The sequence below is a fragment of the Corapipo altera genome, unplaced genomic scaffold, assembly GCF_003945725.1.
Source record: "Corapipo altera isolate COAL_440 unplaced genomic scaffold, ASM394572v1 23, whole genome shotgun sequence".
Lineage (NCBI taxonomy): Eukaryota > Metazoa > Chordata > Aves > Passeriformes > Pipridae > Corapipo > Corapipo altera.
The window spans coordinates 20,060,332-20,087,304 of NW_020884878.1; the positions used below are offsets into that span (position 1 = coordinate 20,060,332).

The 26,973-nt window shown below is 35.2% G+C and overlaps 1 protein-coding gene across 5 annotated transcripts in view; it reads left to right on the forward strand.

Annotated features, from left to right (window-relative positions):
* Positions 1-26,973, forward strand: part of SLC25A21 (solute carrier family 25 member 21) — a 249,933-nt gene that overhangs the window by 44,904 nt on the left and 178,056 nt on the right. Inside the window, exon 1 of one of the 5 annotated variants that reach the window (XM_027637728.1) lies at positions 6,657-6,696. The exons of 3 other annotated variants lie outside the window; for them this stretch is intronic. In XM_027637728.1, the coding sequence (XP_027493529.1) occupies positions 6,672-6,696 (25 nt within the window). In that variant the 5' untranslated portion in view covers positions 6,657-6,671. Of the gene's footprint in view, positions 1-6,656; positions 6,697-10,505; positions 10,545-26,973 lie in introns of those variants that run through there. One more of the 5 variants, XM_027637731.1, reaches the window with a different exon arrangement.

The window sequence follows — 26,973 nt, forward strand, 5'->3', positions numbered from 1 at the left end:
AGACATCTGTGTTGGTTTGGAGGAACTTCCTTACGTGAACCTGCAGTTTAAGAACCCTCAGTTTAAATAACTAGTTTCCTGGATGTATTACCTACTTTTCTGAATTCATCTAGTTTTTGAGGGCAATATTACACTTTTTAACTTATCTGAGTTAGTTGAACATAAATTGTCATTTCTAACATTTCAGCATTTCATATGTTTCTAGTATAGTAGAACATGCAGATTTATGACATTAGGTTCAAGATTTGAGACAGTTCAATTCCCAGAAAAAGTACAACTATGTTAACTTTTTTGTTGTGGTTGTCAGGACCAATCATGTTTTGATATATAATCAGCTGTTAATTACCTAGGGTAGCTTGGGATAGGGAAGAGGAAATGTTGGAATAACTGCAGTAAGCAAACCGCACAGGAAACAGGTAAATTAAGCATAAGAATTTACACTGAGGGCTTAATGGAACAATGAAAGAAAATTTTGGTGACCACAACAGTAGAAGTAAAGCCACTTGGCCTGAAGAAGAGGCAGAGGTCTGCAGTGGTGCAGTTTGTCTGGATTAAGGCTGTATCTGGACCTAAACTGTCTCAAACCTAAATCAGTTTGAAGTTTATGCAGCCCTGGTTATATTGAACTGTTCGCAGATGAGTGGCTATTGACTACCATTAATATGGCTTTATGGACAGATCGGTGTATATTGCACCATTGAGAATGCAGTGCATGGAATACCAACAAAGGGAAAATTTATATTTTCTTTCCATTCATGTAGTTGTCCCATCAGTATTCTTATAACTCGCAGTGTATCTGAAATCTGCATCTCAGGGCAATTGTGATGTGTCTGCAAACTGCATTTTACTTCCTTTAATTTAGGTTGATTCAATTATGTACTTTTCTGAAGCCAGATATTCACCAACCTGCATGCAGCAACAGGACCTTTCAATCAAAGCATCACCTGCACTCCATTACTAACCTAGTCATATTTCCATAGTTTCTATTTCTGTTGACCTCTGTGGTAAGATAGCCTTACTGACATTCCAGGTAGGGCAAATCATGGCAAGTGGCTTTCATTTACCAGAACTGTAAGCTCCTTTGGTCCCTCTTTCCCTTGTCTGTAGACTATTTATCACTGGGAACCCTGAGTTTGTTTTGTTGGTTTTTGGGGAGTGGGGCTTGGGGGTTTTTTGTGTATGTTTCTTACTTTCTTTGTATTTTTACTGTAGTTTGTAGATGCTAGCATAAGTTTGGGGGTTTGGAGTTTTTTAGTAGAACCCCTGCCCATATCCTTTCTACACACAGTGCAGATTTTTTGTAAACTAAGATGTAACTTTTTCTAGGATTTTTCTTGGTTCATTTATTTGTAGTACATCCCTGCATTGCTATGTACACTGTCAATACTCTACGCTGGCTAGAGGAATGATGTTCATTCTCAATTGCCAAAGCTTTTATATATGCCATATGTGCAACGGTGATACCAATGTGACAAACTGCAGAGTCATCTGATAAATTGTATTTACATCCACCTTTGACCACCTCACCTGCTTTTTGCCACTAATCTATCTCCACTGGGATTTCTTCCACATTCCAAACCTTGGAGCAGCTTCAAACATCTGCTAATTAAAAAAAAAAAAAAAAAAAAGAAATCAACCTGCCAAAGAAAAATTTCCTGCCTTTCTCCTAACCAGTGAAGTACTCTCTGCCTTGAAAAATACGCTGGCCTATGTAAAAAAACCCCGACAATGATCAGCTGTACACCCATGGCAAAGTTTACTACTTTACAAACCTTCACATTTTGGACACTTTTGGCTTCAGTAAGATACACTGTCTGGGGCTGACCTGAGATATTCAACTTTAAAACTGAATGTTTTTATTTATAAAATTCTATTGGAAGACAGCTAATTTCAGTTCACATGTGCAAATTGTAGCCCTGTGTGCCCACTGATGCTAGTGTTGGACTCATGCAAACTTGAAAAAAGTCTTCAGTTGCATTGCATATACCTTTGCTGGATGGTCTGACCTGTGCTTCCTTCATGTTGAAATTATATTGGTGTCCATTATTAATACTGCCTACAGGTTTATGACTATTCAGTCTTTAGAAGACTATAATTTAATTTTAGCAGGACACTGTATTGGCAGTGTTTGTATTTAAGATCTGATGGCTCCACATAGTTAATTATAGACCTTTATTTAAACTTGACATTAGACATTTGTTTTAAAAGTACCTTCTGAAACAAAATATTAGTTGGCTTTTGAACAACTTTCCCCGCTTAAGTCACAGGCCATTTAGTCTCTGTTAATGGCAGATGGTGGTCTTAAGGGAAACATGAAACAAGTGGCTTCACAAAGCAGTTAGATATTTGCAGCTGCATTTAAAAACAGATTTTATGAACTGCTTGGTTAATGCTACTGAGAAAAACAGCTAAACACGGGACTTCTAATATGAAAAAAATTAGAGCACCAGTAAATAGGTGGAATGGTTTGGGATAGCTGCCCAACATCTGTGGCATGAAGAGTTGGCCAGGAAATAAGCTGCAACGGGCTGTTCTTTACACTCTACAATATTCTTGGCTCCATTATCAGTAATAAAAATTAATGTGCAATATAGCATTTGATAGTCACCATTATTGTAAAAATATCACATGTGGAAATATTTCATAACCATTTGCAAACATCTCTTTGCTTTTAAAAATGTACTTACACTTTCGTTTACAGTATTTCTCATTGTCTAATAGGGAATGTATTTCTAAATAATTATTTTCTCAAAAGTGTTCACCCCACCTCTTCAAACAGACACTTTAAAGAGGTCACCATTTTGCGATGCACCCAAAATGTGCGAAATACCTTGGTGTACTGTATAAAACTGTTAAACAGGCCCCTTGCCAACTGAGTACATTCTTTTTGAAATTGTTGTAGATACTGGAACGTAGAGAAGTAAACAAAAATTAACCACTTTAATTAATGCTAGAAATACTTAACACATATTTGCCAAATACTCACTAGAGGGAAAACACATTTTTTCCACAATAAAATGTAGTTATTGTGAAAAAATGCCAGACCCATAAAATTAAAAGCTGATGTTTTCTAATTGATTTGTGAGAGTGTAGTGAGAAACTGTAGAAATTACTCATCATTGCTGCTAAATACATCTAAAATTTATAATCAAGACTGCTAATAAATACTATCAGTGTTTTTAAAGGGGTACTTAAATTATGCTTTTAGAATTAGTTTCCATATATGAAAATATAAACACAGTTGTGGCAAGAACAGAACTCACCAGTAAGAATTTTGTAAGTCCAATTTTTTTCATCCTGTTTGTCATGTACTTGTACAAAGCTGTCTGTGTTATTTAAAACTTGTCTTAATGTAATGAATTGTGCTTAAGATGGATAATCTTGCACAGGTGAACATGGCAAACACTGAGATTAATAAATAATTTAATTTCTCTTCCCTTAGAAAGAGGAATATGGAGACAGGGAGTGAAGAAAAGGGAGAAGAAAATAATATGAACTAATAATAATATGAACTCATATGTAGAGGAAGCACAGAAAGAGGACATTTTTTTGTTTTCCTTTGCTTTCACTTCTGTTGATAAAAGGCCCCAGGGGATTTAAATATAATTTAAATCTATTTTTGTCAAGGATCAAATTTTCGTAATGGTAACATGAGGGAGTAATTGGCATATGTCAGGTATCTTATTTCATTCAGTGAGTAGGAAAACATTTATTTATCTTTTCAGTGTTTGTCAGTGTGTTCTGAGTTTCTCTGAAACTGTTCTCTCATCCTTGCTCTGTTTCTTTCATTAAGTAAAAAAGCATCTGGAAAGGCAGCAAGGAAAAGGTATTCTGAATAATTTTAAGTTGTTATGTATGGATGTTAGCATATCTAGCTATATATAAAATATGTATGGATGGATATATGTGTACCTATAGACATATATACATATATATATTATCAGCTAAAAGTTAAACATTAGAAATATAGCCCACTACATCATATAGAGATGTAGCATTTTATAGCGGTGCAAGAATGGAATTTTAAAGTGTTTTCTTTCCCTATTTATTGTAGCCTTTGGAAACAAAACAGACCCTTCTGAAGCAACTTTCTAATGTCTAGAGATCAGTTGCTGGGATGTATTTTTTTCCTTTGGGTTTAATGTATTTCTGCTGTTTCTGGAAATCAGGGAAAACACTTAGCTGTTTACTTAATTGTGCTTTTAACCAGCAGAAGCAAGGAAATTTCACATTCAGCACTCTGCTGTCAGCTTTAGAAATGGAATGACAGGCTATCAAATTCACGTCTGTGTTTCCATGGCAAATAAAGGCTACCAGTAGTTTAATATTGAAAGAAAAACAATGTGATCAAAGCTGTTTTGAAAAGAAGCTACTTTTAATGTTGACTTTGCCGTGAATAGATTTCTTAATTGCTGCTTTTTTAGTTATTATGTTTTAAAGTAATTTCAGTTATTTGATAGAAGAACCCCTAAAATCTTCTAAGCTATATTCTCCTAGTTAATTTAATGGAAGTCATCTATAGGTTGTTGACCAGTTCATTCATCTTGATTCACTATAATGTGTTTGAGAATGTTACTCAGCACATCATCATCATAAGCACTGCACGTCTGGGATGTGTACGTGTTTATCACAGTGTCTGCCTATTTTGGATCATTTGCTTCCCAGCAATGTTCGCAACTGAGTGTGCCCTTGACTCACTGTAGCTTAACCTGTGTGGTGAGTGTGTGCACTCCCTTAGCAATCTTCCTAGGAAGCTAGAGAGTTTTAAAAAACTACACCTCTGTTCAGCTGCACCATAATGTTAAATTACACTAAAAAATTTAGATAATGGAAAACTCTGTTCTATTGTGGAGTTAGTTGTAGATTCTCAGTGTATTTCTATTAAGTTTTCTGTTTCTTCTGTGAGGAATGGTTTTCTTAGCTGAGAGCTACTGTTTCCCCCAACTCCTCAGCTCAGACCCCCCAAAAAAGTGGAAAAAATTAAAGCAAAAGTGCAGCCGGACTAGCAGCAAATATGAAAAAAGGGAACGAGAATGGAAGGGGAAGATAAAACCTTATTTCTTTGAATTGTTTATTCATTTTGATTACAGATTGATCCAGTCTCCATTAAGAGGAATGCTTATTCTATTAGAATTACATTTACTGAAACTGGATTCATTTGTCACTTGCTAAATTGCAGTTATTTTCAAATTCTTTCAATGTCTTTTGGAATGAAAAGTTGTGAAATATTTTGTTGATTTAAACTCTTTGGATGCAGTCAGTTTTAGAATAGTAGTGCCAACAAATGTTGAACCCTTTGTTTAAATTATTATAATGTCTTGTAAAAATAATATACTTTTTACTGTTTATTTACTAAGTTGTTGATATCTTTTTCAAGCAGCAAATGCTGGTGGATCTAACTTTTTCTTTCTGCTTTGATCTCAATGTTTAAATGCCATAGTGCTAGGGTTAGAAATACTGTGCAAGAGTCTTTACACAAATCCCATGTTTCATTACATGGAAACGCAATATTCTGATTGTAGATTTTGGAAAAGCTTGGGTTTGCATATATAAATTCAGGGCAATAGCTGCAGAGTCCTCCTTCGGTGGGCCTGTTAATAAATATTTATGTATTTTAATTTCATTCCACTGTACGATGATTACTTTGCCTTGATTATAAATAGCTGTTCAGGTAAAAAAACCAAACAAAAGCATATCAAAATGATTTCTTTTATATAATATTTGTGGCTCTGGAAGAAGAGAATGGGGATGTTTTGACAATAAAATGTCTGGCATTTCCTGTTGGTTGAAATTTTGGGTTGCTTACTAAGTTAATATTTAATGTTATCATTGGCAAGGCAAACTTCTATAGGAAAATATCAGTGCGAATTTTACTAGTGAGATGGGAGTACAGGCCATAAAAATTCTCAGTTTCCCTTTTAAAAACTTAATCCATTTGTCCAACAGGAATGAATACAGAAGAACTAGAGGTTTTGAACTTCCCTCACATCTGGGTATAGCAGTGTATTTTGACTCCAAGCACAATAAAACAATCGTACTTGCTGGTGGTATATGACATAATGACCCAAATATGTTTTTAAAAAATCATTTATTGCTGTACATAAACAGCTAAGTTAGCACAAGGGATGATAAAATAACATTGGTAATTCTTCCTTTAGCTGGGAACCATTGGTGGCCCATTAGGATTCCAGATGTAGCCATGTGTGCTTTTCCATTTGTTTTCTAATGTCTAGTGCTTGGGCCCTTGGTACCTTGGCTGTGGTTGTCAAGTGTGTTGGCTTTTCAGCTTGAGGTCTTCCTGGAGAAACACACTGACCTACCTAATAGCTATAAAGCAGCTTATTGTCTTGGGCCTAGTTTGTTGGGACTAGCCAGAGTGAGGGCAGCTTCCTGTCAAAGGTCAAACACCAGCTTGACCGAGATTTCTATGGTAAACACTTGTAACTGGACCTCAAATCTAGATGTTAAAATATAAAGAGCAAGATGTTTTAAAACATTATTTAGAAGACAGAAATCTGTTACAATTCATATCTACTAAGAGTACCTTGGATTACATTCAGGTATTCAAGTATTATTATGTGGAAAATATTTTCTGATTTCTTTTGCAGGCAATTACTTAAAGTAATAAAATGAAATAATGGAAGAGGAAAATATTACTAGAAAAAGTCACAATGATGAGCTCTCTTTGCCTGAGAGGTAAAATAGAACATTCCTTTTTTTTTATGTATGTTAGGATTCACAGCTGTCATCAGCTATATATAGTCTTGTGATGTTGATTTAAGACAAAACACTTAACACATCAAGCTTACATTAGGCAAAGGCATAGTAAGAACAGAGCTGTTGTTAAATTAAAGTTAGTGTATTGGTACTTGTTTATAAAGATTCAGGCTGTCAAAATTGTTGACTTGCTTAGTCCAGCTGAGTTTACAGGGACCATTTATGTGAGTAACTCTCATCTAGACATAATTGTTTGTCAGTCTGCCCCTACCTGATTTCAGTGAGAATATTTGAATAAGCACTGTTCAGTGTCATTACAGCCTACAATGGTGTTAATGCCTCTATTGAAGTAGAAGTTCAGTGGCCATGTAAAAAAAATTATATTGTGAAAAATATTGATTTTTTTGGTTTTTTTACGTCCTTTATTATATGTGTGTCTTTGAATAGAATTGAGTCCAAAACAAAGTAGTGTGAACATTCCTGAATTGTCTGTATGTGTGCATACCTTTGTTTTCATATGTGTATGTATTTTATGTATTCATCAACCAGTATAAAAAAAATTATCTGAATTTACTATTTTTGAGGGCAAAGAAAATCATAGAATGCTAAGGTGCATCACATCATCTGTACTAATTATATTTACCTGGCATTAAGAATATTTTGCTTTTCTGAGCTTTAAATCCAAGAATTTTCCCATGAGAGCATTTCTGAGATGTGAAAAGTTTTATATACAAGCTAGTCTTAAGGGTTTCATTGCAATTAAGTCCAACAGCCTATATCCATAATAAATGTAGATATCTAGCCCCACTAGTAAATGCAGGAACACACAAATGGGATTCATTATTCAAGATGCAAAGCATAAAATCATTACCAGAGATTCAGCTGGATCCATGTGTCTGAGGAAGTGCTGGTGGCAACTCGTTTTTCTCCTGCTTGTGACAATCCAGGCTTGCATTATTTTTACAGCTGAACAGTGGAAATTTTTGCTATTGGTGAGAAGCTCGTGTGAGTAGTCCAGCTTAAGTCATAAGGACTAGTTGTGTGCCTGATGTCTTTTGGAGATCAGTTTGAGAGGGTTCAGACCCAAATTAGCCACAGCCTATCCTCTAACCGTGAGGCAGTGGGCTAGGTGGGATGAGAACTCACCTGTCCACTGGTAAAGCTTCTTGTCCAGCAAAGACTGCAGAATTCCTGAGATGACAGCAAGAAAGTGGTTGCTGGTGAGTGGTTACAACCATCATATGAAACAAGAAATATAATTTTTTGGTGTTTTTTTCCTCTCTTGCTACCAAAGTTATTCTCAAAATAGAAAATAGCTTTGCTGACCTTTACAAAAATACTTCAATGAGTACTTAAAAAAGAAAATGAAACTGAAAGTTTCAACTGGAGGGACATAGGTAGAGGGAAAAAAGGTTGTAGAGAAAAAGCAATTAAGTGAAGAGCCTAAGTGGGTGAGACTAGACTCATCTTGTGGCACAGGTATGTGAGTAATCAAGAGCACTACCCCAGCGTTAAGCTCTCCTGAGCAGAACTGGCTGAAGTTCTTGCTTTTGTAGCTTATCAGTACACCTATTTTCTTCCCTGAGCTCTATATATTTTCATTATATATCAGGTTGTTTACTTCTATGCCCATTTACCATGTTTATATTCCAAATAGTATATCAAAAGAGGGTTAGCTTTCAAATGGCAAGACTATCAGAAGCTTATGAAGTCACTAAGGCTAGAAGAGAATTCAAAGTATACTGAGAGGTACTTACTTTAATAGTGTCATAATGGTAACAAGTTTTATGGGCGTGTCTGACTCTTATTTGTACCATTAGTTTCCTGTAGTAGAGTATACACTGTGCTTTCATAGAGTGTATGTGTTTACTTTTCTCTACTTGGAGAATACCGAGAATAAAATTGTAATCAATACAGAAATTTTCATAAAGAAATTCTTCTGTCTTACATAATATTGTGAACTATGGTGCATTGTAGTCCGCTTGACTAGCTCACTCCACAGCTGAATCACCGTGATTGTTCCTTTCTTTGGTCATATCTGCTCTACCATTGTCTTGGTAGACAACTTTAGAACAGAACCATTTCTTTAGCATGTGGAAGAATGGAAATTGGCTAAATCCCATCCCTTTGGCTTCTTAAATTAGAAGTCATGTATCTATCAGCAGAATGTTATTTAAGAAACCATTGAGACTGCAAGGTCAGCAAATATCTTTGTGGATAACTCCATGTCCTTGTCAAGGTAGGCTACTGACAACTGCCTAGTTAATGGCTTCTGCTCTCTCTGTTTCATGCACAGTGGCATCCTGGCATCTACAAGTCTGTAGATACAATTGTCATATTTTGAACTACTACTCATAGGAAACAAAGACATTAAATAATTTAAGAAATCTAAGGTTGAGGAAAGTGTTGTCTTTTTTTGGCATTTGCTCTCTTTGGCCATCAAAGATAAATACAACATGCTGGCAGTACTTTGAGGATTCATATCTGCCTTGACCTTTCCTGGCCTTAGTTGGAATCAGCTGCTCTACAGCTGGGCAGTGACTTGCAGTATGTGTAAGGACACTTAAATATTGTCACTGCGGATAGCCACATACAGAGATACTGACAGCAGTGTTCACATTTTTAGTAAATTAGCCCAAGATTTTTACCCTCCTTTGAATTGTATTCTGTAGATGTCAGAGAAATTCAGATCAGGTCTTTCTAACTCTTGCCTGGTGAGAAGTTCTAAAGAACTCACCTCTACTCTGGATCCTATTACAAAAATAAGCTTTGGAAACATTGTAGTGCTGTACACAGTTCCAGATGTGTCATGAAGAGGGAAGAACTTTGTAGTGACAAAATGGCAGAGGAATCAAATACTTGATTCTGTTCATTGTTGTAGATTGTCCCCTTTTTTTATTATGGCTGTCTCTAGTATAGTGCAAGAAAGAAGTTGTTTTGCAATGCGTACAAAATATTAACCGATAGAGGTCACATATTGCCTGATCTTGTAGTCACTGTTTAAGAATTTGTCATTTGAAATTTCAAAGTACTCATTGTAAGACTAATTGCATCCTTACTGTGGGAGCATTTTCGTGGTGGATGAGCTCATCTTTAAGTTTGTGTGTCAGTATGTGAAAGCATAATTTAATTAAGAGGAAAACATCATTGATCTTGAAATGAAAAACACCATGCAAACAGAACAAAACAAAATGTCAACTGAATATTGTCAGGGATTAAAATAACTGTTCCTGCATCTCTGATTTATTTTCTCTGTTCAGTATTTGAATATTTTAAAGACAGAGGAAAGAGAAGTATTCTATGGATCTAATTCATGACTCCTGCATGAAACTGGGAAATAGGAAATAGTTTTCTTGAGGAAAACTATGTAAAATGTGTTTTAAAGAACTAACGTTTTACTTTATTACATTTTTTGAGGAGAAACAATAGTAAAAGCATTTTTGTAATGTTTTGGGGTTTAGTTCATTTTTTTTTTCAAAACCAGAGTTGAGACATGTAAAATTGCAAAAGGGATATTCTTGTTACATCCACCATGTAAGCCAGAGTTAAAAAATAAAGGATCTAGCCATTGTCTGTAAATGAGCATCCTGCATTGGATCCTCTGCCCTGTGATAGCCATCACTGAGAAATGGTTGATTTTGTCATATATCAGAAGAGATAATTCTCTTATTGCTCCCTTATAGAACTATCTCAGTGAATATTCAAGACTTGGAAGATACAGAATTAACACAGTGGAATTTTGGTTTAAGTAATGTAGAATGATCATGCTAAAGACGTTTCTATATTTTGTGGAGACCAGATCCAAAGTTGGTTAGATTGCTTCTCAGGTAAGTGAATGAAACACCCTGGATTGACACGCTCCATACCAGAACATAACACACTGTGCTTTTAGGTAAGTCTGAAATTTTAGGCAATAAAGGCACGCTTTATCTTTTGTAGCCTATTTCTGATGCTGTGTATTTTGCTCTTTCTGCACAATGATACAGTTCAGCACTACTGCTGAAAAGCAACCTCAGACTGAAGCTGGCCTGAACCTGGTTCTGTCAGGAAGAAGATGTTGAGCCAATTCTGGACTGAGGAAAGATTTGAATCCTAAGATTTGAACTACATTTCTAAGGTTTCCCATAAAAAAAAGGAAAAAGGAAAAAAAAAAAAAAGAAGACTGAGACTAAGCACTATCAATACTTACTTTGTTAGTGGCGTTTAATGAGTGCCCACAGATAAGTTTTCACAAGGTCCTTGTCTATGCGTGCATGAAGTGTGTTATAAGTTTACATATTGAATTGTGCCCCTCATATGGTTTGTGTGTTGCTCTTCTTAGGTTTTGAAACCTGACAAGTTTTAAACAGCAATCAATTTAGCTGTGAAAGGCAGATATTGATGGGCAAAGAAGCGTTGTGAGGAGCTTATAGAACATTGAGCTTAATGATTTGCCTTCAGGGTTAGGCATTTCCTGAACAGAGCTTCTTGGAAATATGTGCATCAAGTTGTCTGAAGTCTTGTTTTAGAAACTTGTTTCCTCTGCTAGTTATTTCATATTTTTCATGGAAATTAACAGTCAGTATGTGAAATTAAATCAACTTCATTGAATTTAAATGCCAGTGAAAGACTTGTGTCACTTCTATTCAGACTAAGCCTAACTCAGTCTGCTTAACGACAAGGTGACCTATATTGATCCTCTTCCATCTGCATCCTCATTTTAATGGAACTTCTATGAAATGACATGCCAGAGGGAAACAGCCTATTAATACATAATTGATAATTGTCTTTAGTTGTGACCCCAGTTGGTGTTATTAAAGAATCCAGAGTGTTTATGCATAAGATGATACATGAAATGGTAGGTGATATGAAAGTTTACATCAGATGGTGGTGCTGAAGAGTGACTTGTAGGTGCCCAAAGATTTTTTTGGACCTACCCTGTATTTTCCAGTAAAGCAAAACTGCTAAAGTTGGATGGGTTTGGGCTGCATTCAGACTGAGAAACAGCTAGAAAAATTGCTCTAAGAGGTGCCTGAAAGTGTGGGGGGAAAACCTCTTAAGCTGCATAAGTGAATAGATCTCATTCTTATGTAATTTGCTTTCTATCCTTCTGTAAGGGGCAAGGCTGGAGCTCACTGTACTTAAGCTGGTAGTTAGTGCATGAAGTTATCTCTTACGTTTCCTTAAGTACAAAGCATTTTGAGATCAGCAGATAAATTAGAATTATTGTGTCATTCTATTTCTTTTTCTTTCACGTTAGCTGACCCTTCATTCAAAACAATGTTGAGTTCACTTTTTTTCCAACTGATTTCTTCTGCAATGCTGCTGGGGGGTCTTTGACTGGGTGTGAGTCTTGATCCTTCTCACAGTCAAAGTGCCTTTATTGGCTCCTATTGTATGATTATTTAAACAATGTCAGTATGGAAATTGCTCCTGACAAAGAATATGAAGAAGGGATTTCAGACTGAGGTCTGCCTGTTTTGTGTTATATATGCAGAAAGACTTGCATAGAGCCCACTCTTTTTTAAAAAGAGTGAACATTCCCTTTACTACTGTTCTTGCTTGAGTCTGTCCAGTCTTTGTTGACATCAAAAAATTTATTAGCACTGTGGTATTTTCAAAAGGCTGTTTCTGTGGCATATACTCAGTAATTGACACACTTTTAGAGTGTATATATGCATATTTTGTTTTGGCAAAGGTTTAATTTGTGTTTATCTCAACTGAGAAAATGGGAAACCAAAAAGAAGATGCTGTGCTGGGTGGAGTAAAGTTATTCTTGAAATGCATGTTTGCAATCAATCTTTGATAATTCCCTCTCCAAATGAAATTATTTCTCTAATAATATACTGAACTAAGTTCAGTGTTTAGTTGGAGCTGACCTTAAATTGCCTGAATCATTTGATTTAAGGCTTCTAGTCATCTTGAAAGAAAGATTCAGAAAGAATAAGCACTGTGATTTGTAATAATTTTCAAGGATTGTGTTATTATTTAATAAAATATTTTTGTGTTAGACTTTTTTTTTAGAATTAACGATTCTGTCTAGCGATGCACTGTAATAGATACTGACTGAAAAGCTGCAGTTTGTCTGAGAGAATGACAATTTTGTTGTTGTTGTTGCTGCATTTCGAGAAATACTAGTAAGGTGTTCACAGAACACACTGGGTTTTTCTTCATTTTCTAGATATTTTAATTGTCTGGAGCAGCACTTTTATGCTTCCATGGATTTGTACACTCTTTGATGTCCAACAGGCAGATCAGTAAAACTGTAGTAATTACATTATTAACATAGATAGTTGATTCATGCTTTTTAGGCAATAAAGGTGTCTAATAATCTACATAAAAACAACTAATAAAACCACAGTGTAGTTTGGATTTAATAGAGAATAATGTATGAATTGAGTGACTTCAGTTTACATTAATCAGATGCCTACCATGCTTTCTGAAAGAAGTGTTTCAACTTTGAAAAATTAAATTTAGTAGCTTTGTATCTTGTGCTGCTATTGGCATGAGGAGACCTTAAAACAAAGTTTCTTCTTGTAAGAACGTGAGCAATTTTTCTTCATGCTAACACAGAACATAATAATCCAGGGAATGGGCTATTAAGCCAAAATGCTGTGTCACTGACTCCAAATTTATAAAGTTGTTTTTCAGTGTATTTATGTGAAAACGTAGTTGGAGTGACTAAAGGTGACATATCATTTGTTTTGCATTAGATATTCTAGTTTGTTGTAATCAAATTTTGTGTAATTGTCTGTAAGAATAATAAATAAATGGGCATTTAGAAGGTTTATAGGTAAGATTTTAGAAGGTTATGTTTCCGGCTTATTTTTATACAGTGGAATTTTTGATGCTACAGTAAATTAAGAAGTTGGATGATTTTCATATGATATCCTATTTCACTAATGCAGAATAACCTTGAGCCACAGTAGAGCAATAATTACCAAATTTAAATCAGAGACACATGCAGCCAAACAGCTGTTTTCAGTTTGTTAGGAGATACATTTGATTTACTCTCTTGGTCAACATTCATTACTTTATAAGACAAAATTTCACTGGAGATTTTAACCCTGAATTCCCAATCTTGCTTGCTGCCTGCTGTAAAATTGCATGGTTGAAATGTCATGGCCACTCAACATGTGGGGGAGCTACTGTTGTATTTTGCATTGATCCCAGCTTTCATGACAAGTGGTTTCAAATACTAAAGGATGCAGGTAGAATTCAGCCCTAGACATATTTCCAGATGACCTTTCTGTTCTGTGGCAACAGAGGAAAAAATGTATTCTGTAAGGTAGGTTACTGTCCTGCACTGCGGTGGCTTGTTGGCTAACATGGTGGATCACGTAATTGAGAATATTTGGCACACAAATTTTTGATACACAAATTGTCACTGTTTTGATTGCTGGTATTTAACAAGGTCAGCACACCACTGCAATCTCATCCTGAAGTTTCACGTGTTTCCCAGATTTTGTTGCTGTGAAGTTTGAAACTTAGCTAGCCCCTATCTGCTAGCAGTGAACTCAATTGATCTTAACCATGTCTCTTTCCAAGCACTGCCTTTGGATTTTACAGGACTACCATGACAATAGCAGTATTAATAATATGGTGATTGTCAAAAGCTATCTTAATGGTTTACTAGAAGGAGAATCCAGACATAAAATATTGGGAGTTTTTTTTGTTTTGTGGAAGTTTTCTTATAGTTATTCTAATATTGCTGGCTCTCTGGCTTTTTTTTTTCTGTTACACTCGATGAACATTTTAGCAAATTTTGAAAAATGATTGAATGTGTACTTGAAAGGGAAACAACTGGTAAAATTAATAAATTTCTGATATACTTATTTGCAGCATTCGTTCTGTTATTGCAGTCTGTTTTCTTTCATGGTAGTCTAAAAAACAGGCATGGGAAAAGGAAATTGTTAAATGCATCTTACATCTTTGGAAGTAGTTTAACACTTGCCTTTGTATTAAAATGTTGATTTTTTTTACAGCTAATAGCATTTTCTGCCCTTTCTCTTTATGTTTTTCCATTTAGAAAAGATGGTGCCATACCTCATTACTCATGTTCCTCGTCAAGCACACTCAGTAATTTTGTATTTTGTCCCTTACTGTCTTGCTTTGGAAAAGTCACCACCTCTGGAAAATGGGAACTACAAAAGTTGCACTTTCTGTGGTGAATGCTCATCAGTTGTGACATAGAAAATAATACTATAGTTTTCTACATGGCCTTTTTTGTCTTCAGAACACTTTGCATTAATTAATTACATGTTATCCTGCTCTTAGAAAGTAGAATTTTATTCTCATTACCTACATATCACATGTAAATATTAGTTTGGGAGCTCAAAGTTATCAAGGTAGCTGCATCATAAGTTTAATCAATGGAGGTTAGTTGTATAGGAGCTATGAATGCATTCCGATTGTACAACAGCCAGTTCATTTCATCTTCAGTGGCACCGAGTATATCTGGGTTTTAACTTGACAGATAAAGCACCATTCTGTTGTTCCAGTGAGAGGAGAAACAGTTTGGAGCAGAACTAAAAAGTCCAGACTGGGTAAAGGCAGGCAGGTAGCTGATCTCAGCGACGAGAGATTCACAGTGTAACTGTCCTGGAGCCAGAGTTCAGCTAAGAAGGTGTTCACTTCCATCACATTGACTGGTTATCAGGCCCTGCGTGATTCTGTTTTTTCTCACTATGTTGCATATGTTTTGCCGTGCTTATCCTGTGTACTTAATGAAAGGCTGAAAGCAAAAGGCTGGAAGGCTTGCTCCAAAAATGTTATAAATGGATTTGCCAGGAGATCTCTTTTGCTTTTGAGGAAAGTTGATGTTCTCCAAAGCCAGGAAATTCTTCTTTCTGAAGGATTAAGTTTCTAGAAAAGAATCTCTATAGTGCGCTCATTCTTTTTGTAGGGCTTTTGTGAAAAGTCTTCATCTTATGTTGTACGGTTTTATGTTATTGATGCTGTTGCTCATAGGTTACATGGGAATATCAAAAGAGAAATTAACTGTGTAGTTAAAACTTTGTGGCACCCAATATCACTGTTGTGATAAATCCGTGTACATATCAAATACAGAAACAACATATATTGACCGAAGTTGTGCAGTATATTTATGAACATCCTGACAGTGCTGTCCAAGACATCTTTGTTGTAGTTTTTTGTTGTGAAGACCAGTTCTTTCAAATGTAACTAAAGCAAATTTTACATGTTGATGATCAAGCAAAAGAAGAATAAAGATAAGCTACTGAAAATGGTTCTTTCACTAGAATGAAAGGAAACAGGCTGTTGATCCATCAGCTCTGAAAATCCATCATCCCTCTGAATGTAAAATAGCTTTCAATAGAAAAAGTCTTGAGCTGGTCAGTGAAGAGAGCAGCTGCCTTTCTCTGACTTTATGGAATTCTTTGTGCACATACAGAAGGGGTGATGTTATATGGGGACTCATACTTCTTTCTTTCTACCGCTTTTCTGCAACTGTATATCAGGCAAAGGTGGGAGATTTTTTGGATAGCTTTATTTTTCCAGTTACATGACAAACTGCAGAAAATAGCTATGATTTTGATCCAAGCCCCTAACTCTAATTCTTGACATCTTTCGAAGTACCTTAGGTGAAAAGACAGTGTGATCTTTTTTTTTAAAGAAGTGGTTATTCTTAGGCTCTCCTGAAGCCCTAGACTGTTTCACTTCCTTCAGCTAACTTCTGCATGCCAAGAGGAAACCTAAACTCGGTGTGTGTTTTTTTTTTTTCTCTTGTGCTGTGAAGTCCCTTTCCATTCTTTCTTCCTGCAGTTCATCACTCTGCAGTTGCCTGAGCCAGAATCTGAGAGCTCTCTCTTAGTTTCCCAGATGTGGTCTTCCATAGTGCAAACAACCCCCAAAACAAACAAACAAACAAACAAACAAACAAATTTTGTCCTGCTTTTACTTAGCCAGGAGTTTCTATCTTTGCCTAGATCCAGGAAGGAAAAGAGCCAGTACACTTTGGAACACAGAAGGGCTAAACAGGAAATTTTCAGAAAAATGGACCGTGCTTTTAGTAATATTATTTTTCATGAAAAGTCATAAACCATTTGGTCAGATACTAGAAGACTCACAGAAATCTCATTTTCAGAGAGATGTGAACACACTCCACTGATGATAGAGCATAAAAAGTTGTTCAAAGTTTCACTGACATTACCTGCAGTAAGAAAGAGTGACACTTTTAGTACTTTTTCAATTATAGAGAAGTGATATTCTTGCATGCTTTCATCCCTGACAGAAAAACCTATACAACTTTAGCCAGCATACTGCAGAATCTCACTTTGTGAGATGTGAGGCAGGTGCAGACTTCTCCAGTTGGTCACCTTACTTAAGATGATGGATCACACATATGCTGTTTGGAGTGTAAAAAAATAAAAACAGAACAAAAAATTCGAAGTAGAAAAGTTGTAGTGGGCTTCTCCGTGGGAGCATCCACACTGGTGGCTGAGCATTCTTTTGGCTCTCAGACCTAGAGTAGAAAAGGAGAAGACAAACATTTCTGTTGTCACAGCTGAGCCCACTGATAGCAAGTTGTTTGGTTAGTGGAAATGTAATTTGTCTTTGTTTCTTAGTGACAACTCCATGCTAGAGCTACTTTATGATCCTCAGGAGCTATGTAATGTTGTGTTCAAATGATTTATTTTCTAAGTTCAGCATGGGTAAGTTTGTCTCTGTAGTAATGATACTTACATTCTGTGAAAATTACAGACTAAGATAAGGCCATATTCAGAACTAAACTCAGGAGGCTTTTGAGGGAGAGTGGAGATGAAGAATAGAAAAAACCAGCATATCCTTATTTAAACTGTTTAATGATGCCCATTTAAATATGGAAATTCCTGAGTACATTGTTAAATAGTTAGTGAATATAAAGGAAAATTACAAAATTAGTCCATGTACTAATTTCCAGATCCCATGAAAAGGAATTGAGCTGATGATGACTCTATTTCACTGAAGAAACTGTTCTTCTGAACACTAAATGCTGAGAAATACTCCCTGGACTTCTGCTTGACTGATATGAATTGTCAGTCATTAATATTGGAGAAGTTTGGTTTATTGGCTGTTATGAATATGTGCACATTTCTTGTGAAGCTGTAGATGTATAGAGGATGATAGCACTTTGTTAAAATCTCTTCATGATGATAAGAAGAGACTTGCAGAAGTATTTTGAAAATCATTTGATGTTGCACTGCAGTCTTTGAAGCAAGAGTAAGGGAACTGATGAAAGTTTCCCCATGTCACATATTTTATGGTAAATGATAGGGTGCACCACAGAATGTTGGTTTAATGTGAATTCTGCAAGATGAAATAAGTTTGCCACTTTCGAGGAACAAATTTCTGCATGCTTTACATAGTAATACATTCTTAGTACTTTTGGTACAATTCTTAGTAATTTTGGTACAAATCAGTCGCCTATTACACAGGTCCAATATCCAGTAGGTAAGATGTGGGATCTTGTAGCATGCCTACAGAGAGAGAGACATTTTGTGTAGTTCAAATTTTCCTGTTTTTTCAGTCCTGCTTTTTTTTTGAGTTTTTCTGTTCATTCCACCTTTCCTGACTGATATAAATTTAATTGTATAATTTTACTGTTAATGTTTCATAATATAAAGATGGCAAATACAATAATAATCATAGCTAGATTCTCTCCTGAATGTTACTTACCAAAGAAACTGTGAACCAGTCAATCTCCTATTCATTTGATAGGAATGCCCGCACTCAATTTATTTTGTGCCCATGCCTGTTCCATGCAAAAAATCAGGAGTGCAGCAGGCTACAGCAAGGGAATAAATACAGATGGCTGATAGGGAGGGAGAAGAATTAAACTTCATATGAATGATGTTCTAATGATGATTGCTGATCCCTTTACTTTAGTGTGCCTCATGCCTTATGAAGCAAATAATGGTATTCAGAGGAGTCTTGGGCTTAAGATTCAATTATTTCAAATCCAAAGTAATAGCACTTGGAATGAACAAAAGATATTCAAAAGGCAGTACAAGAGATATTTAGATTCCACTGGCCAAAAACCACGATAAAGTTCTTAGGGGTCCCCATTAATTCCCATCTGGAAAAAGTCTGCAGAGAAAAAGCAAAACCATTGAATAAAATAGAACAAGTTAACGTTATCATAATTTGAGCAGCATAAATTAGAAAAAAAGCCAACACAATAGAACTCTTTTCTAAACAGTAAGTAAGAGTTTCTTTAACTAATTAAAAATAACAATTATGTTATTAAAGAGATATAGCCATATACTGGAAAATCCTCATATCCACTACAGAATTGGGAAAAAAATTCTGGCTATTGGGAAAAAAAAAAAGAACAAAACAAACCCAAAGTTGTAATTTGCATATCCGTGGAACTTTACATACTGTGGTACTTTCAAGTATGGGAAGTGTGAAATGCAATTGCCCTTATTCAGTAGCTATCTCCAAAACCACTTACCTGTTTATGAAACCTTTAAAATACTCAGAATGATATTAAAGTGAAATTAGTGGTGTGTTTGTTTCTTTCACTTTAAATAGTTCTGTCTGCTTCAGAATGCAAAATTCTCTACTTTTTCCTCCACTCTAATATGGTAGAAGTGTATTCATGTTGAATGTTGGAAGAGTGAACCTGCTACTGAGAGTTGGAGCATAAGTGAGGGTGAAAATTTTATGTAAAAATTTTGCACAATAACCAAAACTGAAGCAAAACAATAGCTTTTTATTGATTTGCCATACTATTTTTAGAAGCTTTAACAGAAGAACAGAATAAGCTTTATGGCTGCTGGAAGAATTCATGGTTCCTGTAAGAAGAGAAATACTTCTAGTCAGCAAGTAGCTTTGATTTTAAAATCTTGTCTCAGAACTGTCTTTAAGAATGGGAAATTTTTGTGAATTCATTTTGTAAGTTTGTCACTACTTGGAATGCTTATATGTGGGGCTGTAACTTTATAATTTTAATGAAAAGTTTTCTGCAGGGAATGTTCTCTGGATAACTACCTGTCAGAATACAGGGAAAATATGATAAAATGTCACCATTTTTACTGAAGTGTGACTGAATGTTGAGGAAACTTGTAGTCACTTTTTTTTTTCATCTTCATGTTAAACACAGTGCAACTATAAATGATTTAAGATAAAAGAAGGTAATTTTTCTTCCTGAAGCATACATATTTATTATGCCACCATTTCAATAAGATCTCATAGGCAAGTGTTTTTATGAGTTGCTTTTATGAAGTCAAAATTCTTTTCTTCTAGGACTCCTACTGGTGTAAGAAATACTTTCATTTTCTCTGTAGTACTCAATTAGAATTTATTTATGTAGACCAGCAGTTTTCTTAATTTTCTTCACAAATAATCTACAAATATCATAGATTATCAATTTTAATTGAATAAAATACCAATGGCATTTCCAGTTGACAAGAGTTGTACAAAGCACATGAATTATTAGTTTCAAGTTGAAATGATATATTTATATACATGTGTAAAAGTCTGTATATATATATATATAGAGTCTGTATATATGTATATACACAGTGTGGATAAAATAACCAATAAGACATTGATGACCTCAAGAAATGTCTGATTTAACAAACGTTTATCTTTAAATTGTAAATCTAATTATTTGCCTTAGATTTACACTAGTCAGGAACTTAATGCAAGACCATGTTATAGAAACTTATTATTTCCGTTTTTCATTTAACCTGTGGGTTATGGTATGACCAATCTGTTCTATATCCTCAATCAACAGATGACTGTGTTTGGTAATAATTTATCAAGAATAAAAATCTGCCCTTTTTCAGAACCACCATCTGATATTCATTTTGTCTGCAAGACAAATGTACTGATGAAAATGCATCTACTACAGGATACAGCAAGTGGAATGGAGCAGTTCTACTCTTTGTATATATTTAGAATATTTTGTTTTCTCAACAGATGGACCACATTTTAGTATTAAAGGGGAAAAAAATCAATTTTACATAGTACATAAACAATTTTTAAGAAGTACGTTTTGCATTTCTGATTAGTTTGAAGCAAAACATCCCATGGAATTTGAGTGTCAGCTTGGGCCATATCAGAGAGAAAAGATTTAAAAGGTTACTTTAACTGCTTTTTGTATTTGTTGTGATAAGGCTGTGTCTAGAGGTCAGGGAGTTCTGAGCAAGACTTTGAATTTAGCCAACTGAATTTAAATGCTGGGCTTTTCTTTTGGATGTTCTCCACGGTCTCAGAAGTGGCTGTTTTCTGAAAAGAGATTGAAAGCACAGATGCATTCCTACACTAAATGAATTCTGTCCTGTGAAGCCCTTCTCTGCTTAGATTTCTAGCCACTGCCTAACTTGATGTATTCTTCTTTTAGGCTGTCTGCTGAGTCTTACAATTATTTCTTGGATTTTTCCTAATCAAATCTTCCCATAATGCTAAAATATAGGCTTGATCAAGCCAGCTTGCAAGACCAATGCATGGAGTACATGGAGTATGGAGCACTTATAGATTGTACAGTAGTTCTTTGACATTAACTTCTGTCCCAGGAGGTTTGAACTGAGAATACTAAGCTCATTTTAATTTGCAGTGCCAGCTAGATTTAGACTTTTTGACCCTACTGAAATTCTACTCAGACTTTTATAGTGCAACAAACTTATTAAATTTTAAAGTAAATCTCAAAAGAGGCAATAAACTGCTACAAAGTCATGAAATTATTTTATTATTTTTAATTTTTAAGAAGTGCATGTACTGCAGCTGGACTTCTTCCAGTGTTGATTCTTCCCCAACTGCTTTATTAAAACAAATCCAAACAGTTTCCCAAGGAAGTTATAAATTCTTAGAAAATTAGGAAGTCAGGAATTTTATGACGTCAACTTTGAATGATAGAGTATTTTTTATACTACTTTTTAGAAGTGAGTTATTCTATGTGATTTGAGATCACTACAATAACTAGTATTTACAAGTCCAAGTAATATATTTTGGAGTCAGTATTTTACCCACAGATGAACTGTTCTTATTCTACACATTCATTTTGGTTTTGAAGGTGTTGTTGTTTTTTTTTTTTAACAGACTTCAACCTGAGGCTTTTCACTCTCCTATAACTCTCCCCCTTCCTCCACCCTAACCTTGGTAGTGTGTTGGCCACCATGACAACAGGGATTTTATCTGACAAAAAGTTAAAAAGCTTTGGAAAACAAAGAGGCTAAAAAATTAAATACAGCTGTTTGCACACAAATATAAACCAGAAGGCCTCAAATCCTTTCTACTGATTGGCTGAATTACTTGAAATGTGGCTCATTGTTTCATAATAATCAGCAGTTATTTTTCCCTATTAAAACACAGACTGGCAAAGTATTGGAAACAGCTTTCCCAATCCATTTCTATGAAGAACTGGGAATATAAAACATCCCTATAATTTTTACTGCTTATAGGTTAAGGGACCCACCAAAACAAAAGTGCATAGGTTCAAAATCCATTTTATATATACATGCATATTAAAAATTATTTTATATACTATTTTTCAGTACTGAGGAGTCTTTTACAAAATAACATTTTTTTTTACTGGTAGTGCAGTGAGTAGGCAAATGTGGCACCTGCCATAAGTTCAGCTGTAGCTCTTGCACATCTTTAGGTGTGTTTAGATCCTATTTTATTGAGAAAGGAAATTTTGACCAGGATTCTGGAGTTATACCCAAGCTTTAAAGAAAAATGATGGGAGATTAATTTCCAATTGGGTGCCAACAAAAGACAGGCAGAGGTTTACAGCTCCTTCATATATCACATCACAGCAGGCTCAAGTCTGCATTGAAGTTCGCATACCCAGTACAGTTTTAATTTTAACTGTGTAACAGTAGTTCACCTATACTTAAGCATAATGAAATAAAATACTTAAGGTGTTGTTTTCATGTTAATTTTAAGTAATACTACTGTACTATCAGGGTATCCAGAGAAATGGAATAAGGCTACAGTATGAAAAAAGATAGAACAGACAAATGCTGAGCCACCCTGCAGCCAGCAACATGTAAATCTACATCCACCTGCTCCCTAGCAAGAAGTTACTTAATTTGTAGTAAATATTCAACCACGAACACAGCAGAATTATACAAATTATTGAGAAAAGGCAGTTCATTTTGTCTTCTGTGCTGAGGTCCCTTGGGTGTGGGGAAGGAAGGAAGGAAGGAAGGTGTGTGCAAGGAAGCACTTAAGCTCCTGCAATTCTCGTTTTTTGGATGTTGTCTGTACTGGAAAGCAGTGAAAGTTTGGCAGCTTGAGTAGTAGTGTCTTTATCGGTATAAGTGAATTGATTTTGTTTATCTTATTTTTTACAATTTTGGGATTTGTTGAGAGTGCACTTCAATTTTGACTTCAAAAGTTAGTTAATACTTTTTCAAAATATGATATTCTGTTTTCTTTTTATCCCCCTTTCTTGTAAAGCAGCACAGGAGTCTTTACTTTCTGAAAGTATGTTCCCACTCAGTTATAAGGACTGAGGTGATAACTCTGAGAAAGAAGTTATTATTTAGGTTTCTTTCAAAATGTGAGTACTTGATAGTGTGGAGAAGTACAGTCAGGAGTGAGACAAGACCTGACTGGGCTGTGAAACTAGATCATTGTCTGATACTCTTATGAGCATGAGAGTCACATTATTCGAGGACATGAAAACTTATCTTCATTGGAATCTTTCTGGAAGGATTAACAGTTAAAATTCTGGTAATACCTCTTTAATGATACTTCTGCTGCACCTTGATGCAGTGAGTTTTGGGTACAGTGCTATGTGTTTTGGTATGTTTTATCATCTAAATGTTCTTAAAGCATTATGAGCAAATAAATATCTGATTTTCTTATGTACTTTTCTATACATATAGGATAGTAATAAATGGAATGGTATGTATGTCTTCTAGAGAAAGACCCACCTGCTATACTGTCATTGGAATTTGCTAAGAAATCTTTTAACAGAACTGAGAAGAGAGAAGCAGGGTACAAATAGACCTTTTGAAACCTGTCCTCACCACTACCCTTTTGGTTTCAGTATAATATTTTGTGTGGAGATACCCGTTTCTCTCTTGCTTCTTTCCTTGAGACCTGGTAAGAAAATTGGACATTGGAAAAAGTTAAGTAGAAAAATTAAAAATTCTCATTACTCTAAAATTTTTTTCTGCCAAATCTGAAAGAAAAAATTTGATTTAGAAAATGTTCTGCATAAAAGTCAGTTTTCTTTCTGTTGCATACCAGTTCTTCAATATGTTTCTATTTCTAAAAAGTTTCTCAAATTAATGTTTACCTCAAAAACATAAGATTAAAATAGAATTCTCATATTTTCTAGATTTTTATTTTGGTGGTCATATTTCTAGTTAATCTGTAGTATTTGAATTGTTAGTAAAGAAGTAACAATTCAGTTTTGATGAATGAGAAAAAAAAATAGATGAAAAAATAGCCATTGTTTCTCCTTGCCTTCCAAGTTTCTTACAGTGAGAGCAGAGTCCTGAGAAATTTTGTATGTAAAATTATTTTGCTTTAGTTAGACTTCTTTGAGTCTGAATGTTCCTAGAGCAGCAGACCTATATTCATTTGTAGTTATCACAAGAATTAAAAATATATATTAGAAAAAGAATATACATGTGGTAGCTTTGTATATATATATACACATGATTCTTGCTAATGAAGTACTGACTTCAAATGCCCTCAGTTTTAGAAAATAGAAAATAAAACGAAATCATCAACAATGAATGTTTTTGATGGTTCTGTTTTCTTTAATTCTGTTGCTCTTTATCTGGTTCTCTTGATGAGGTTAATATAACCTTACATTCAGTGACCAGTTTTACATTTTGAAGTTTTCACACATGGTTTGAGTTTCTAGAGGTCTCCTTAATTTTATCCATGCATAAATTCAGTGTCTAGTTTAAGCTAGTTATCTAAGCTTCCTGTATTAAAGTGCACAGTGAGAGACATCTTGTCCAAAACTGTCCTAAGATTGGTATCTAAAATGTGGACAAATGTTCTCCCATGAAACTTTTCTCTGTCCTGGTTGAATGGGAAATTGCTTCCTTAGACTAGATACCTGACTTTTTGCCTATGGTGGTAGATTAGATAAATGCCACCTCATGTGATAAAAAACATAATTTTAAGGCTTTCTCAGTGGAAGGAAAATAGGCTAGTGATTTTGGAGAGTCTCATGCACTTAATTAGCCCCATTAGCCCTGGTAAGCCTTCTCATTCTTTTAAAGCTAAACACAGGAATAAACCCATGCAAGATAGATCAAAACAGTAAGTTGACTTCTGTTTACTATAAAGTAATTTTGGAGCCCTTTACTGTGTACTCATTCAGTTCTTAAAATACCATATCAGACTCTTGGGAGAAGCAAATATAAGTGTGGTATATTCCTTGGTGTTGCTCCATGCTCTTCTTAAAACCAATGTGCAGAATGAGGTTTTAAGCAATCCTGAATTTTAATTCTAGCTTAGACTCCAAAAGCTCAACATTAAGCACATTTTATTACTGCTTTACAGTTTAGCCTTCTGTCAGTAGTTTGGCCTGCAGATCAAACAAGCATGTCTTCCTAGAACTACGAATGGGTACAAAGGCAGCTACCATGGTTCAGCTGATGCATGTTAACTAGGTGAATTGAGATAACCGGATTCTATGTCTGTGCCCTTTTTATTTCTCTAGGAAAGTCGTATGGCGTCTCTGGTTCTGCCTTGCTTAGAGCCAAAAGAAATAGAGGTAGAGACTGAGACAGACTAGAAATCATAATCTTGGCAGTGCACAGAAATTCATCTATTTAAGTACAAGCATACTGTGTCACAGTTGCTCCCAACATAATTTGAGGCAGATGCCCTCAGTCTGTCCTCCAAACTCAGTTTACAGTTCCTATCACTATTTCCAGCTGTAGGAGAGGAAAGAAACAGTTTGAAAGCTTCAGTATTCCCCTTTTCCAAAGAAATGTAGGTGAAAACCTCATTTACCTCTGGGAAGGACTGTATTTAGCCTATATTTGCTAAGTATTAACTGCAGCTTGTGAGAAACTATACATTCTCTTATTTTACTTTTAATATAAGATTTTTAATGTTCTGAATCCAAATCTACCTGTCTCTGTAATCCTGCTGGGAGAGTGAGAAAATGATTACATCTCACAAAAATTGGCTCAATAGGAAATATTCCTCTCCTATCCTACAAAACCATACAACTGTTTAGTACCAGCACATTCTCAAAGCTTAGATCACAATCCACAGTATTGTGAAGAGAGAGTTGGGCATCTGAAATTATGTGGAGCTTGAATGGCATGGGAAAACATTTCAGTTTTTTAACATGAGCTTATGGGAATTGAGCAGCTGTTTTTTGCCTTGGTCACTGCAGTAGAATAAAATGAAGAGGGAAAACAGGTAGAAAATGATCAGACCTGTAGAGAGAGAGTGAAAGTGGACATTTTTAACAGTGAATTGAAAATAGGCTGAACCTATCTGCTTCAATTTGGTGCTGTGTGTATCTTTATGCATAATTTTACTAGGATTCAGAAATTCCTGTGTGCTAGTTAACTAGCAACTGGGATGGACATTCAGAATACTTTCAGCTCTCATTAAAATTAATTGGAACTGAGAGTTCTCAAAATCTGGCATCACTGGTTCCATCCTTAACGCCTTTGCGAAAGGCCACTGTAAGTAACATTTTTTAGTAGACTTATATGAAGTTATATGAGAGGATATGTTGTATTTAGTGACTGAAAAAGGAATTAATTATTAGTCTTCTTCACACCATCAGTTACTTCATATGTATGTTTACTTTCTCACTCATCCTTTTTAATATGCTTTGGCAATTATTGCATTAGCAGACAAAGATTTTTTGCTGAGACTAGATCTAAAGAAAATATGACTTTATACTGAACCCCAGGAATGATTCCTCATGTGAGAGAAGAAGGTGTTATGAGACTGAGTTGTAAGCAAGTTGGAAAGTGTGACATGTTGGCTGCATGTCTCAACTAAATGAATAACCTGGCGGTTGAGAAAAGGATGTGCTTTTTAGCTGAGAAACAATTGGACAGAAAAGATGACTGCTATGCCAAGCTGAATGAAAAGCCCCTAGACAAAATGTTCTGTGGCAGTTTCTTTTGAAGTGAGTTTCTAGATCTTTGGAAGGAGCTTGTCAGGGCTAGACTGGAAGTTCTCTTTAATTATTTGACTGCCAGAAGTTGAACTACAGCACACATTTACCTCAGGAATACCCTGAGATTCAGGAATAGACTCGGCATAAAGTAGGCATGTGCTGCATATGGTTATTTTCTATGGCACTGTTACCAAAAAATACTG